This window comes from Oxyura jamaicensis, chromosome 2 (genome assembly GCF_011077185.1).
Source record: "Oxyura jamaicensis isolate SHBP4307 breed ruddy duck chromosome 2, BPBGC_Ojam_1.0, whole genome shotgun sequence".
NCBI lineage: Eukaryota > Metazoa > Chordata > Aves > Anseriformes > Anatidae > Oxyura > Oxyura jamaicensis.
The window spans coordinates 108959296-108976480 of NC_048894.1; the positions used below are offsets into that span (position 1 = coordinate 108959296).

The following is a 17185-nucleotide window of genomic DNA, read 5'->3' on the forward strand; positions in this document are numbered from 1 at the left end:
AGATACTGTAATTGCGGTCTAATTTTTTGGAAACTATTTGTAATAAATCAGGCAATTATTCTGCCTCTCTAGATCTTTCCCATGAGCAGCAGACCTGAATTATTTAAAATAATATACCTCCATAAACTAACTGGGAAATTACACTGTTGTGCTCCCACTTCTGTTAAAGTCCAAGGCACTGGTAATAGGAAGAAATTGTACTAGGAATCTCTGGATTAGTACGTCACAGCTGTGGGGTGAAGGGGTTGAAGCAAACTCTGTGCAACACGCAACAGTAAAGCCACACAAAATACAGCGGTTGAAATACTGAACAACTGGAAATAGAAGTAGTACTGGTGGACTGGTATTTCAATATGTGTTCACATGTTACCATTCAGTTTCTGTTTCTGAGATGTTGCTCAAAAGTCAGGAAGAAGAAGAGTGGTTACAGATAATGGCAGGCACAGCCAGGATCAGCTTAGCCACCTGGCTCAGGCAGATACAACATCAGTGTGGGACTTACTTTGTGTCTGAAGCAGTTATTTTGCATGTTGTGAACTATATTTACCAGCTTTTCACACATGAAGCCCTGGCTACGAAATGAGGACATGTGATTTTAGGAAGGCGTCACTTTGGTGACATGCCATGGATTGGTTTTATTCCCCCAGCGAATCTGGTACTCTCAGATTGTTCTTGCCAATGAGCTTGGAGTCAATGGCTTTCGTATTTCTTTTCAGAGCCTGCCTTACTTTCCTGCACACTGCAAACACTTAGACATATGATGCTCTTACTGTTTTCTTCCCCAGTAGTCATACCCTATGATGTTTGTATACTTGGTAAGGACAGTACTGCTGCTGGCTGCATCAGTAGAGCTGTAGGTCTTTTGCTAGTGTTTTAATGCTTTTCATATTAAGGTCACATTTAAAAGACAAAAAAATTGGGATGTCATTTAAATTATCTCCCTTCTTTCAAGGCATAGATTCACCAGCAGGTCAAGAAATCTGTAAATCAGCCATCAGTGAAATATGGTATTTTGAGTGTGACTAAATGACGAAAGGAAAAGATGACTTATTTTGCAGAGACGAAGAGCATACTAATGCTTTTCTGATTAGGCTGTGTTTAATGTTTGAGTGTTGCACTGCAGGAAGCTTCAGATTTATTTAATGTATGTGGTGGTAATGAACTGACATTATTCAGCTGCAACGTTGTTTTTAAATGTGTTTCTCTCTGGAAAAGTTCAGGCAGGCAGGCATTTATGCCCACCTGAAATGTGTATCACAATCATGTCATTTTATGTGTTTGAGAAAGAAGAAAAAAGAACAGGAAAATTAAGGTAGTTTGGAGGATGATGGGCAATAGCTGTGCCTGGAGATACGTGGGGCACTTTAACCCACACTACTCTTGTGATAATCTTGTTTATAAGAACTCACTGAAATTCCTTCTTCTTGAAGGAAATTGAGTACATGATCAAAAGGGTTAATTTGAATAAACATGTATGTTCTGGATCTGGTTACCTTCCAAATATTACTACACCACATATTCAAAAAGCAAATAAGCAAAATCCAGGGCCTTTTGATGCAAATTATTTTGTCAAGTCCACAATGGTCTTTTGTATTTTGGATCTGTCTGTCTTGAGTTATTTTGCTGTATCCACGTGGGCCAGGTTGGAAGCAAGTATCACATGGTTTATCAACACATTAATCATTCTGAGATAAAGATTTGAGCAACTACAACAAAGAATCTATTTTTGAAATTAAATTCTTTTTTGAAAAACTGCTTTCTTTTGTCATTTTTCTTATAGGGAGGTTCCTATCAAGGATGCCAAAGAATATGCAGAATCTATAGGTGCAATTGTTGTTGAAACCAGTGCAAAGAATGCTGTTAACATTGAAGAACTCTTTCAAGGAATAAGTAAGTAAAATATTTTATAAACAAAACAAGATTTTATTTATTTATTTTTAAATTGTGATTGTTTAGAGGGCTTCTGGCAATGGTTGTGTGTTTTGGGTCTAAAAACTTCTTTCCCAAGTACATCAAGAAATTTATTAGGCCAGTAGTGTGGCTGCTTTTTATGCAGATGAAAGCTAAGAGTGACTTTGAATGTGCTAGAGCAATACATAGTAGATACAGGGTAGGCCTCTTCCTTCTAAACCTGTGTCTAAATCCCAAACTGGGTCATATCTTCTGTTTCAGACAAGTTTGCTGTGGAGGAAATAATGTTGATCTTATCATCATGTTGATAAAAACATAAATGTTGAGAAATGTGCCTGGAGAACTACAACAAGTACAAAATAGTCATTCCAGTGGAATCATTTTTTTTTTTTTAAAAAAAAAAAAAGTTATCTCCAAGTCTTTTAAACAAGATGAGGCTGACATTCCTCACAAGGATCAGAAAAAATGTCTGGTTCAGTTTGTGTCCTACGAATTCCAGTTTGGGTCTCTGGCTGAGAGTGGGGGGAATTGCAGGACCTTGTGGGCTGAAAGGGACCTCGGAGACCTTCACTCCAACTTCTTCCTCAAAGCAGACTTGCTAGTGAATTCAGAGCAGGTTGCTCAGGCCTTTTCCAACTGGGCCCAAGGGTGGATGTCCCACAACCTCTCTAGGCAGCCAAATCCAGTACTTAAATAGTCCTCACAGTGGCATGGCCCCCTCTCTCTCTACCACACCCCATATCAAGACAGAACCTTCCCTGGTTCAATTCTTAGCTGCTGCCACACCAGTTTGCCAACATTTTTCTTATGTTGTGGTGCCCCAAACTGGCTGCATTACTCAGCAGGTGTTAACACTATCTAGATGGAGCTAAACACTTCACTTGATCTACTGGCTTAGGTGTTGTTGGTAGGACTCAGGATGCTGTTGGCCACCATTGCTGCTAGGGAGCACTGCTGGTTTGTGCTCAGCTTGCTGCCCACAGGTCCTTTAGGGTAGAGCTTCTCCCTAGGCTGCCAGTCCCCAGCCTGTCTTGTGGCCAGGGGCTCTTCCTTTCCCTGTGAAGGACTTGACATTTGTCCTTTCTGAACCACATAATGCTCCTGTTGTCTCACTCCTCCTCATAGCCTAATGCCCTCTGAACAGCAGCCCTGCCCTCAAGTATATTGACTGCACCTTTGAATTTGACATCGTCTGCAGGCTTGGAGTAGGTGAATATTTTCTCCTTCAGGTCACCACTAAAAGATGTTAAGCGAGATACCTGAAGTTCTTGACTTGTAGCTGGCTTACAGGTAGATACATACCATTAACCAGTGGCCTTTAAGACTGATGATCCAGCCAAATTTTCATGCAGCTAATAGCCTACCTATCTAGACTATAAAAGCCTGACATGTATATCAGGATGCTGTAGGAGAAAATGTTGAAAACGTTGCTGAAGTCAAAGTAAGATGACACCCAGTTCTCTCCCCTCATCACAGATCCAGCAATATTATCATTTAGGGCAGTAAGGCTGGTCAGGTATGGTTTACCCTTGTTAAGCCCGTTCTGACTGGTCCAGTTCACCTTCTTTACCTACATGTGCTCGGAAGCAGCTTCTGAGAGGATTTGTTCCATGTTTTTTCCAGGAAGCGGAGTGAGGCCGACCAGCCAGTAGTTCCTGGGCTTATTATTCCTGCCCTTTTGGAAGACAGATGTAACATTCATGTTTCTTCAGTCAGAGGGGACCTCCTGCAATGTCCCAAACCTTTCAGATATGATAGAGATCATAAATATCAGCTTTGCAGTGACGTTGGCTCTCTTTCTCTCCGCACCCTGAGGCCTATAGCGGTTGAGATTTCTTAAAAGCTCCATGACTTGACCCTCTTCCATCACTGGTCGTTCCTTCTCTCCCTGACCCCTGTTTTTTGGGGTGCAGAGGCCTAGGAGACAGCATGTCCAGCTCAACCTCACCTTTGTTTCTCTAAGGTCTTTATTTTATTTCCCTTCATGTATTGATAATCAGCTTGTATTATCTATTAGGTTTTGCCTGAGATAGGCCTGTTCAAGTATTGCTTGGCTTGCATGGGTTGTATTTGAAATTGTCAATGAGAACTGTTTTTCCTAGAATACATCTACCTTTCTGTTACGTCCTTTAAAAAAGGGCAAACGTGTAACATGGCTGGCTGGAGGAACCAGTTCTTCCTTGTGATAGTTTACTTCCTTGCCTGTCTCTGATGGTTGTGAATGTTCTAGCGGAGGAACTCATCCTTGCCACGTAATTAGATAATTAGTTTCCATTTTTGATAGGCAGCGCTGCAGCTGGCAGCACGAACTGCCCCTAATAATGGGTATATTAGATGAGGAAAATCAGCTAAATTGAATTTAGTATGAACTAGATAAGCAGGCAAGTGCACTTAATACCACAGGCAATTATTTCTATATATAGAAATATTAGGTCTCAGTGGATGTACTCGTGACTTTATCAAGTACTCAGAGGAGAGAAAGGAGAGATTTGGTAGTATGTGTGCACAGAAATACCGTGAAAACCAAGTGAAAAATGCTTAGCTAGCAGGAGAATGAATTAGTATGATTATGACTGAGCAAAGGGGATAACATTTTGATGTCTTACACTGCTTCAGTCTTTGTATTTAGGCTCTAGTGAGCAGGCTGCAACTTCCAAAAAAAAGCCTGTCTTTGGACCAGGTTGCATGGCAGCATTTCTGTCTTTTCCGTGCGTGAAGCCCCTCTGGGGGGCTCCAACCCTGTTGACAGTTTTATTCATGCGGTGTCCTGTAAGTCTTGCTGCTGCTTTGGGTTTGCTTTCATGCTGCCCGAGAGATTGTGCCCTGTAGAAGGGCATGGTGCAGCTCCCCAGCCTTATAGCAGAGGCAGCAGCTATTGTGTACAGTGGCTCTCGTAGGTATACTTTCGTAATGTATTGTCTGTTTTGCAGTCTGGATTCCAACATGTGTGGAGAATTTCTCCATTAAAAACCTTCCCAAAATAGATGCAGCAAACAGGGTAGACTACACTTTAATTTATCTAAAAAGTTATTTTCTGCTTGCTTACACTTCATATTTCCAACATAACCATTTCAGCTTTCTAAAGTGGATAACAGCTGTCTCTTTTTCAGGGAAAATATTGTGAGTGGAGTGAAATAGTATAATGGGAAAAAATTACTCCACGTAATGAGATAGAGAAGGTGGAAAATAAAAGGGAAACTGGGTTGTTTTGCTAACAACCAGATAAATCCTGACAAAATTATAAATGAAGTGATCTGTCTATAACCTCCATAAAGTTATTATATTGCATTGTTTTTAAAATATATATATATATTTTTTCTGGTAAGTCTCAGGAATTGAGGATTTGACTGCTTTGAGGTATGTCTTAGTTGCAGAGCCTCAAAGCAAATATGTTATCCTTAATTCTTCCCAAGAAAATACAAGATGTGAAAGACTAGAATCTGTGAAAACTTTTGATTTTTGACAATGGGGCAAATCTGGTGGGACAAGGACTCTGCAGGCAGTATACTTAGGCCAATAAAGTTGGGGATGCAGACTGAGCAAAAGAGTCAGCAAAGCTGGTGTCCTCTGTGCTGGAGAGTTTTCACCGAGCTGCATAATCAAACACAGCTCCTGGCTGCCTGTTGTCCCTCTGTGATTTCAGATGGCAAGCCAGTCAACTTAGCCTGATTACATTTAGCAGCGCCTGACCGAAGGCTTGCTGTGATTGTGAAACATCACGTGGCTGCTTATTTCTCTGTAAACAAGAAAAGAATGTCATTAGTACAGTCACATATTCCCTGCTTGGATTAAATTTTTCCAGATGACTTTCTTGAAAGGTTTTTGGCATCAAAAGGGTTTAAGATTTATATATATATATTAAAGATTATATATAAAGATTATATATAATATATACATTCCAAGTGTTCTAGTGGTTATGTTTTTTATGTTGGTTAGGGTTTTTTGTTTTTGTTTAAAAGATAAGCCTCTATGGAAGTGAATGTTAATTAAGTTTTGATTCCCAGCCTTAGAAGGATCACAGCCCTAGGAGATGCTGGGAACTCGCCACTTGCATAGACTTTAGCAACGGCAAAAATGCCAGGAATGTATTTAAAAATAGTGGTAAAAGTTGTGGATGTGTGTTGGGTCACACCATGTCTGTATGTTCCTTCTTGTTTATGGGTACATTGCGGTACACTGACCACTGATTGTGCCTCTGAAGGCAGCTTACCCATCAGGTTTTAAATGACTAAACGAGCTTCCTCAAGTGTACTGCTTCCCCAAGCAATCACACCCTTGTAATTTTCAAACACCCGCTCATTTAACAAGTAAAACAAGCCTTAGTTACATTATTCAAATCTAGTACACACCCAGCTGTTTGTCTTCAGTGTGTGTTTACTGCCTGTTATCTGAGCATGGGGGTGCCCCAGATACGAACGAGGAGATTACATAAAAGCCACCTCTGCGAGTGACAGCTGAGGTGTACCTCCCAGGTTAACAGCCCTCTGCCTCCGCAGGTCCAAAGGTAAACAGGCAGTGGGACAAGTAAGCTGCTGAAGAATACCTAGCCAAATGAAATAGGAAATAACCATGTGCTTAAGCGACAAATAAACTCTGGATGTACATTATTTCTTCAGCTCTGGCAAACAGAGGGGCCAGTGTGCTACCAGAGTTACCAAGGATAGAGCATTTCAGCATCTTCTGTGAAATGAGGAATAGGATTATCGGGGTTTCTCCGCAGAAGGCTTGTAAAGAACTGTTATCACACTTGGTCTTACTGATGCAAGTACTAAGAGCATGAGACGGGTTTATGTTTTACAATCCATAGAAGAAAGTTCTTCCTAGAGCAGGCTTGCTAATTAGAGCAGAGTTTCTGTCTCTGGATACGACCTTTCATGTGGTAAACGCTCAGTTATACACACATGAAGCTATTGATTTTCTGATGCCTTGCCAGCAGCTCGTATATTGAATATTTAATGTAACCCAAATACTTGTTTCCTAGAAATACTGGGAGATTAAAAAAGAACAATAAAAAAGACCCTCTAGACTTTACAGTTTAACCACTTGTATACTCGACAAATTGCAGGGGAATGTATAAAATGGCCTTACTTAGAGGAATGGAGTTGTAGGTGGGCTTTGTGTGGTTTTCATCCTGTAATCTGCTGATATGCAGAGACCTGTGAACCACTGTGGAGAGGTCTATGAAAGATATTTTAAGCAAATCAAGTATTTTTATGCTATAGTGCAATTCACGTGCCCCTTTTGGCATGTGATTTGCTATAGCCCAAGTTTATAACTGAGTTTTTGTGGGGGGCATTCACAATACTGTAAAAGATGGAAGAAAAATTACTCTAACTTATACATGGTTGAGATTATATTCTTTACAGTTTATGGTCCCTGTCTTATAGGATTATTTCTCCTCTTGCTTTCAAAATTTTGATTAGTGAGGCAAAATTTACTGGCCTTTGGACTACTCTTAGAGTTAAATTTGTAAGGTGCTGGAATTCTCTCCAAACACAAAGCTGAGCTTTTCAACAAAACCAAGTCAGTAAACCAAAACAGACCCAAATTAATTACAGCAGGACCTCAACTCAAGATTGGAGCTCTTATTAATTAAAGGCATTAGGCATTCTGTTATTTACTTTGATGCCTTTAAGACTTAAGTCTTTTTTTTTTTTTTTTTTTTTTCTGGTGATTTTTATTACATGAACAGTATTGCTGCTTGCCCTAGCAAGAACTTGAATGTCACAACTCCATCTTTTTGCTTTAACAAAAAAAAAAACACATGATCTTGGTTGGAGATGCTATTAGATATGCTATTAGAAGTATTAAAAAGATTGCAACCTAACTATGTTTAATTATGCAATGTCCTTTATTGTAAATGTGTGCTGCCTTGCATGAAAACTTACTGCGTGAAGTAAACAGCTATCAGCTCCATAAATTGGGAAAATTCTGCTTCACTGCAAGTATGGGGGAGAAAGGAAAATAGAGGCTGACTACTGGGCCAAACTTTATAACCAACATAAGAGACATGGGGAAATTCTAACATACCAGTGAAACTGGTTTCAAAGGACGAAAGGATTTGGGGAGATGAGAAGTGTGACTGCCAGAAGTCCCACAAGTGCACAAAGGGTCATGTATGCAAATGCCAAAACTGTTGGGTAAGATATGCCTGCTGCATTCTGCCGTGCATTCACGGGTGGCTGGCTTTGCTAATGTGGTTTATAGGAAGCAGTACTTTGCAGGGGTTCACATTGCTGTTATACAGCTAGCAATTTTAGGAGGAGATTCTGGCCACTGTCTAACCATCGTACTTGGGGCAGCCCAGCTTTTCTCAGGTGAGCTACAGCAAGCACATTGCCAGAAAGCTGTGGCAGCTACTTGGCTGCTGCTCTGGAGCCAAGCAAGATGGATTTCACGTCCCCTCCCCTTCCTCCAGCCCCCCAAAACGTTGTACACCATTTTCAGAATGCAAACAGGTAGGAGAAATGCACAAAGCCACAGTGCAGCACCACGATGCACTGCCTCTTACCGTTAGCAGAACTGTAGTTTTGTTAGATAATAGGACTGCTTCTTTTGGGCTTGAATTTCATCACTTGGATGTGCCAGCTAAGGTTGATCAGATCACATCCATTTTCCTTTCTCCTACACATGCTAATTGACTATCTGTTCAGCACTTACAACTGTAGCATCACATTCAAAAAGGAACAAAGAGAGCAGATTTTATTACTGTGATGATGTGTCATGCTTCCAGCTGCAGCAGAGCAATCCCTGTCTGCCTTTCTTCAAGATCTTCTTGTAGAGCTGTCACCTGGTCCCTATGGCCTCTCTTGCTTCCTGCTCCAGTTTTCTTCTTTCTCCCTTCTTATTCTGTTTACCTCTTGTCCCTCCCTCCCTTTCTCAATCTCTTTGCCTCTGGCACTCTCAGAACCACAGTTCCCAGAGTGCCAATTAATCTCTTTGCATTACAAATCTCAGATTGAAAAGCAGGAGTTGGAGCTCAGCCAGGCATCGCAGAAGACCCTGGCCTTCATTCCTGACTGCCTCAGCCCAACTCAGACTTGCCAGAAAGGGCTGATTTAGTGCTTCCCACCTGTTAACCTGGAAAGTTCACTTCAGAACCTTGATATTTCTGTAATCCTACCTTGAGCAGTCTGTCGTGATGCTTATTATTTTATACATGATTATGTGCTTATTGGAATGAGATCATGGAGGACCCCAATGCCTCTGCATAGAGGTGAATGTTTACAAACAATTTCATTACATAAAATAATCTATGAAACATGCTCTAAACATTAGCAAAATTAAATCAAAATATGTAATTACATAATTAATGCAGGTGCAAAATCTAATTTTAAATCACAGTCAACAGACCTGACTCCATGTAAGTGTCAGTGATGGGAACCATATGGAGCTTTATATTGCCTCTAGCAGAATGATTTAATAATAAATCTCTAAGTTCCCCCTTTTACCGGTTCTTAGATAAATGTGTGCACATCTATTTTTCTCTGGTCAGCTATTTCATCTAGAATCCTAAAGCATGTGCTTGGTATTCTTTTGTCAAATGGTAAGCTGGCTGGCTGTATCCTGCTCTGTAAAATGTGGAAAAGGTATTCTCCTTATGGTCTGGTTTGTTAAGCAAAAGAAATGTTCCATATCCCACAGAACTTCTGAGCTAACTCAATCTTAATAGAGCAATATTCAGTCTGAGGAGGAACTGTCTTAATCTGTTTACTGAGCAGAGAATTGTTGGGCCAAATGTCGGGGCACTACTGCCCCTATCTGATGTCAACTGCATGAAGAAGATAGCATAAATTAGCAGTGCTATAGGTTATAAAAGGTAGATGAGCATCTTTTTTTTTTTCTTTTTTTTTCTTTTTTTTTCTTTTTCTTTTTTCCCTATGGAACAGAAGTTATGTACGCCAGTGAAAAATACTTTAAAATGAGTATATACTTTTTAAAATGAATTCAGTTTATAACCTCTATTGATCCTGACTCAGTGCCAGCTGGACTGCGTTGGTGTCAGCAGTATTAACGCTATGTTTATCAGTAGCTCAATTGCAACATGGGGTGATGACAATCCTTTTAGGTAGCAATAGCAGTTGAGCTGTATCAGAAGCACCAAATGCAGATGAAGGCTCAGTGTTTCTCTGCTAATCCTTCCTGTTCTTTTTGCAACTTACACCTTTCCCTGCTACAGTGTAGTTGTGAGACTGGCTGTTAAGGAGGCCCGGGGGGAGACCATCAGCCACACAGATTTCTGGCTGGTTATTTTCCCATTACCTAGACCCATTGCTCTGTAATGAAAACACGCTTTCTAAAATTAATACCATTTCCCATGACCCTCAGTGAAGAATCACCCTATCGTTTGCTGTGGAGCCGGTTCCCAGTTAGTTATTAGACTGAGTTTCATGCTCCAGCAGAGTTACTCCTGTCAGCTCCTCATCGGATGGTAAAAGTTCCTTGAACAGGGATAAATTTCATTACTAAAATTAAAATGATTTAACTGGTTGGCTTAAAAAATCTTGTAATAAGAGAAATAATGAGTGAGAGCAAGCTCACCTAGTAAAACAAAACAAAACCCTCACACCTGTAAACTTTTAAGCTGTTTAAAACTTTATTTCCTTGCGTTGAATTCAAGAGGGGATATCCAAACAACACAAAACATGAGTAGTTAATGACAAACAGTACTAAAGATCAAATCCCAGAATAATTAATCAGCAAATATTATGCCTAGAGATTTTTCTCTTTATTCTTTGTATCTATCTACTTTTTTAAAAAAATCATTTTGAGAAATGAAACACTCCAAGGTGATTCTTAACTATGTGTATGGTGTCCTGCCCTGAACCGGCCAAAGTGTTTGCCGACCTTGAAGCTTACAATGTTTTTGCTCCAAAGATAAGCTTGCCTGCTTGTTTGCATACCATCAAAGTGCTATAAAAAAGATTTTACACTTACAAGAACTATGAAATACTGATTGAGAAACAGATAGAGGTAATAAGTGTTTAATGTGGACTTCTGAAATAAAAGTGAAGCTAGTTTGCCTGTAAGAGCTCTCCTCTTCCCAACTTACTGTTAGAAGAAGCAAATGTTTAGGGATTATTTGCTTAATGGTATCTTATGGAAACCTTGTCCATAGATTCCAACTGTTTTTGGCAACGTTGTACTCTGAGATAAATGGGCAGGTTTTTATTTTACCTGGAAACGGTAGGTCTGTCTCTAAAATGACAACTTTACCTTATTGGAAATCCTCTTACAGATAATATGTTCTTCATATTCTCTAGAGGTTTTAGGAATTAGTGGAGACAGTCTCCAAACAAAGCTGATAAAACTGACGCATGTAGCATCCCTGACCGTCTATTTTGCTTTTTATTTTACTTTGGAAGGGCACTTAGATTATGGCTAGATTTCCTGTTTGTATGCAGCTGATATTTTAGTGACCTAAAGTAGAGGGCAGAGTTGTAATGACAGTGCTTATATGTGCTTAAGACCTCAAGATACTTGTTTCCTACTATGTTGGACCAGATACAGTATTTTTCCCTTAGTAATATGAAGAATTTTTGTCCTCTCATTCAGTTGTAGAAACACGCAAGACTGTCTGCTTCAAAAGTCTGACTTTTGCGGTATAATACACCTGTTCAGAAATGATTGAATGAGATAGATGAAATTTTGATGGATTTGACCAAAGGTAATTTAGGGACATGTTTGACCAGTGAAATATTGCTGTTTGATTTCATTGGGATTGGATTTTACCTGGACAGTTTTAATTCATTGCCACCACCCTCAGGTAATTTGCAGGACTCAGGCTTCAACATATATAAATAATTCATGGAACATTTGGAAAGAGAGAGCTGTGAATAAATACAGCAAAGAATGGGGAAATTTGAACTCTTCAGATCCCCCTGAATTATGATCAGCTGTTCACTGAACCTTTATGTTCTCCAAGTGTCACATAACAACAATTAAATATTTTGATTCTTGTTATTTAACATAGGTAAGAGTAAAAACAGGAGTAATTCACAGAAAGTAGATTCAGCTTCAGAAAAAAATTTCCAGCAAATCCACAAGGTAATGAGAAAGTAAGTTATTATGACTGTAACCTCTGAGATACTGAAAGAGAGGTGACACAGCAGGTGTAATGGAAAAGCCAGGCCTGACCAAAAAATAGAGACCAAGGTTGGGCTTGGGAAGATCTTGTTTTTCCTCTTATAATTCTGATTATTGAGCCTATTATGGTATGTTGTCCGTGAGTAGGTAAGCCAGTTAGACCAAAGAGGCAGCAGTACTAACGAGACACAGGGTAGAGGCGTGAATCAGTGCCTTCTGCCCTGGGGGAGATCTCTAGATCTTCTGTGATGGCTGAACTTCTTGCGGATGCTTAAAATAATCACCCCTTAAGATTATTAAGAAGTCAGGAGAGCTGGGGAGGGGTGTTGCTAATTAATAAAAGCTGTCATCCTTGGAGACATAGATACCCCTCAAAGGACACAGGGATTCAATAAAAAGAACGGATTTGTTTTTCTTTTCCAAGTATAGGCAGTATGTGTTTAATTACAGTTCTTTGTAAAACTCTAGTGTACAAGGACTAAATGACATGCAGATTTAGGAGTGTCAAGATCTCGTTAAACTAGAACCATTCATGTTTAAGTGGAATTAGGAGAAAGCCAAGAATTTTCTGCATCTTAGTTGTGACCTAAGTAAGGTAACTTTTTGAAATACATGCGTAACAATTTCAGTGTACTTAGGGCTTTCTTTAATAGCCGTATTTCATATGTCTTTTTTAAATATGGAAACTTTTCATAAGCAGAATGCAAGGGGAAAAGATTCAAGGTACAAAGAGGATGGTTCTTTTCTGGTGAAACTTTACAGATGTAATTATTGTGGAAGCTAAATCATCCAATTATCTGCATGTGTTGTTACTCCATTGGGAAAATTGAATTTGCTGTGTCTCCTCATGTATTTCAGGTCGGCAAATTCCACCCTTAGATCCTCATGAAAATGGTAACAATGGAGCAATCAAACTTGGAAAGCAGACTTCACAGACGGGTAGGCGGTGCTGCTGACCCAACTTGATCTTTGGAGATTTACTTGAAAAACAACACCATTTGTTTTTTCACTGAGAAAGGACTTCATGATCTCGGTGATGTGGCTCCTTATCTTGAAAGCAGTAATTTCAAAACTTCCCGTGAGTAATCTTGCAAGGACCAGAAGTGGAAAGCTTTACTTCAAAGCAATTTTGCAAAACCCACTTGGAAAATCCTCTCAAAATTACAATGTCTTAAGAATTCTGATTCTCTGTTTAAGCCAATGACTGTTTTTTTTTTTTTTTTTTTTTTTTTAATAAAAAGAGCCTTTTATAATATAAATTCTAGATTTGCTACAAAACCTTCTCTTCTTACACTGCAAAGTGGACTTGGCATGTCTTTAGAGTTTTCTGTGTAATAACAGGGTGCAAAAACACACAAAACCTGAGTTTTGGCTTAGAGTTTCTCTGCCATCTTGCTAGCTGGAATCTGCTTCCGTATTTTTCTAAATCTGTAGCTTCATCATTTGCTTTCAGTAAATAGCAGACCAAGAACTGGACTGAATTTGCGAACTAGAAAAATGGATCCAAAGGATGAGTTAGTGCAATTTTTACAGGCTGCAGGTCAAAATCTGTGGCATGAGGTGCTGTGTATGTGAAAGAAGGAATCGTCATGAAGGAGACTGCTGGACCCCATGCAGTTCTCACTGCTCTGGAAAGAACGGAAGTTGCAGCCACTGCGCTTTGCCTGAAATGATTTCTTTTCCAGAGCATAGGCTTTATTAATCACTGAAATTGTAGAGAACACAAATACCAATTTAACCTCTATTATTTACCATGTTTCCTTCAAATCTGTGTCCCAGACTGAAGTTCTCTCTGCTAAGAAAATCCACTTCTTTATTTCTAAAAGAGCACCACGCTGCCCCAGTGAGTCAGGAGGACTCCTTCCTTGTCTCACCTCAGCACTCCAAGAAGTCCCACTGAGGCTGTTCAAAGAATGACAGTTCTGTACAAAAATGGTTTAAGAAAACACCGTATAATTTGGGCTTAAAGGATGGAATCTAATAAAACAAAATAGAATGTTTCCTTACAAATTCAATTCTGATCATTTGTGGAAAAGTCTCTTCACCAACACGGGGATGCAGTTTGGAAGACACACTGCTTGATACCTTTGAAGCTTAATGCACTTGAAAAAATACAGTGTAGAAGAATACATCCAGTAGATGGCTATGTACTAGGAATAATGTAAAACTGTACGTGCTCTCCACTTCCATCGTTTATGAATGTGTGTGATTGAGATGATAAATTATGTCTCTCTCTTCTTCATCAATTCAGATTGAAATCTGAACTAGGGTAAGGAATACAGGCTTCAAAACCAGAGTCCCACCTGCATTCCTCAACAGTAATTTGTTCTCTTACTGGGAAAATTAACCTCAGCGCACGTTTGTTGGGGGCTTTATGAAAAATAATCAAAAGAGAAAAATAACTTTCTGCTATAAATCATAAACAGGCAGGCTAGAGCTGGGCTTCTGTGTTTATGCATAAAAACAGATTTTATTGCTAGGCTGTGAGATTGCTTTGATAAATAGCACTAAATATTAGCGCTTGAACCAGAGCTGGATGTACTGAACAGGATTATTTCCTTTTCTTCAGATGGCTGAAATAAAATAGTTAACGTCAGGTGGGATGTTCCCCACTTGAGATCTTATCTAAGAATCTAAACTACATTGTTTTTTCACATATACTCCGTATTTCAGGTATTTTGGATTCCTTTGAAAGCACTTGTACTTGAAAATTTGTCCTTGGATAATGCACATAGACACAAGAGGTACCAGGAGAAAGGTTATTTAGGGCAAACTTTCAGTTTTGTTACCTATGTTGATATAAGATCCATGCCACTGCTTAGTTGCAGCAAGTATTTTACAGGTAATCCAGCGTCGTTCACGTGAAAATTGAGCGATGTTGACAGGTGGGGAGGGAGACGGGCTCCTTTAGGGACCCTCTCATCCCATCCCAGTATAAGCACATCTGCCCAGGGTGCTTGGCTCTTTCCCTGAGCTGTTGAGAAAGCCCAGGCAGGCCTGCAGTGCTAAAGAAATATCAAACTGATCAACAACAGAGATTCAGGTAGATGATGGGATCTATGACCACATGCTGCAAGAGATCTGGTGCTTCCTAAGTAAAAAGCAAAGGCTAGACCTGTCACCAAGAAAACAAGATAAGATTTAGCCCAGTTTTAAAAGATATTAGGAATTTTAGTTCAATGTATAGTAGTTATGCATAACTGACTTGTTAACTTCTCATAAATCTGCCTGGCATCTTTCTTTTTATAATGTGACATCTCAAAACACATTCAATCCTAATTGAGATGTCTGAAACCTTTGTAAGACAGCTCTACAAGTACCTGGTATAGTCTGAATTTCTGATGGAACTGGCAGTTAGTGCTGGTCTGTGTGAAATATATATTGTCTTGAACAAGCAGCTCTCACAGCTGCCATTGTGAATTGTGAATCAGTGCAGGTTTATGAGTTGTATCTTTAAATAGTGTAGAACTGGAAATTGTTACAATGGATCTCTGGCAAATTTTAAAATTCAAATGCTAGCAAAGTAGGCTCAAAGGTACTTTTGCATTTGGTGGGCCAAATCTAAATTACTTTATTCTGCTTTACGTTGAGGAAGTTTTAAATGAATAAGGATTTTGATCAAATAAGTTCTTAAAATTTGGGTTATGGTAAGCTTCAGTGGACAACGCTGAAGTCACAGATGAAAATATAAAGCAACTGTATTGTACAGTAGCTCACATATTATTTGAAGACAGGGCCAGCATTCAATGATGATGTTGTCTCTCTGCTGTTTGTCAAAGCTGAAATGCAGCTTTAACCTGCCTCTTCAAACGGGGGAATAGTTGGTTTCAAAAATTGTGATTTTCAAATGTAAAATTAATCATTTCTGCTCTCTTCTGTTGCCTTCATTGTTCAGAAAGTACCACCACCATTCTTAAACAGCCAGAAAAATGACATAGAAAAAAACAAAGTCTGAGTCAGAAGTTTCAGCAGCAACTGTAATTCCTTAGTAGTTAGTGGCTGGTTGAAAGCTAAATTACTGTATAGGAGCACTTAAATCTGTAGCTGATCTGCTCTAATAATAATAATAATAATAGCAATAATAATAATAGTGCTGCAGTTCTTCACTGGCCAGCTGGTGCTGGACTTGTTGAAGATTGGTTTTCCCCAGAGAGCTGTCAGCAGGACTGAAACACGAGCTGCAGTGCCAAGTATGCTTGGTGGAGTCTGTTCGCACCACGATTCAAGGCTGTGACCGTCCAGTTGCGGGTGACTTGCTTTTCCAGCTAGTCACGAACTAGTTTAAAAAAAAAAAAAAAAAAAAAAAAAAGATTATGAAGGAACTAGTTTTCATGTATGCTCTGCATATGTGTGTATATAAGTACAGTTTTATATTGTTATGCTGACATGTAGTGTTTTCACTATGTCTGGTTCTCATATACTGCACATTGTATTCTATAAGTACATTTTTTTTAATGATCATTTCATCTTTAGGAAGTAAAAGCTGCAGGCTGAAGGTTAGCAAGAAGATGGAGATACATGTAGGTACAGTTGTTGACTTGCCATTCTTATGCATGAAAATGGCATATTATAGAAAAGGTTGGTCTTGCGGACTGAGAAATCTACAAAACACCATTATTATCCAAGAATTGGAACTCAGAAGTATTGAAGTTGCACTAAAAAAAAAAAAAAAAAAAAAAAAAGAAAAAGAAGAAGGAAAAAAAAAAGTCCAACTATTTTTGTTCAAGATACAGCAGGTCTATCTGAAGTGCTATAATATAACATGGGTATACATTAATAACTAGAAAAGTTATCTATCATCCCTTGTCTTCTCACTAATCCTTCATGGCATGTGATGATAAGCATGACTAGATATAATGAGAGCACTCTGACTATAATCAGACCTTTTCATTACAGTGATGATGTATTTTAGTATCCTACCCTTAATTATTTAAACCACAGTCAGTGATAAATTGTCAGTTTAAAATCACTTGCTAAGTACGTTTCCTCTGTTTTGTTTATATAAGGGCTTTGATTGGGCTGGACCCACTCGCTTCATGTATAGGATGCTGCCATCTGTTAATACTTTAATTTCTGTTTTACATATTAATTGTATCATACCTAATAATATTTTTGCCCTAAAACATAGTTTTTGTGTTTTATTTAACCTACAACAATTAACGCTAATAAATGTTTTAAATACCTTTGA

The 17185-nt window shown here is 39.0% G+C and overlaps 1 protein-coding gene across 1 annotated transcript in view; it reads left to right on the forward strand.

The window, feature by feature from the left end:
- The window catches only part of RAB31 (RAB31, member RAS oncogene family), a 63807-nt gene extending 46622 nt beyond the window's left edge, over window positions 1–17185 (forward strand). Inside the window, exons 6-7 of the mRNA XM_035317993.1 lie at window positions 1781–1890; window positions 12856–17185. Of these exons, the coding sequence (XP_035173884.1) occupies window positions 1781–1890; window positions 12856–12953 (208 nt within the window). The 3' untranslated portion in view covers window positions 12954–17185. The remainder of the gene's footprint in view (window positions 1–1780; window positions 1891–12855) is intronic.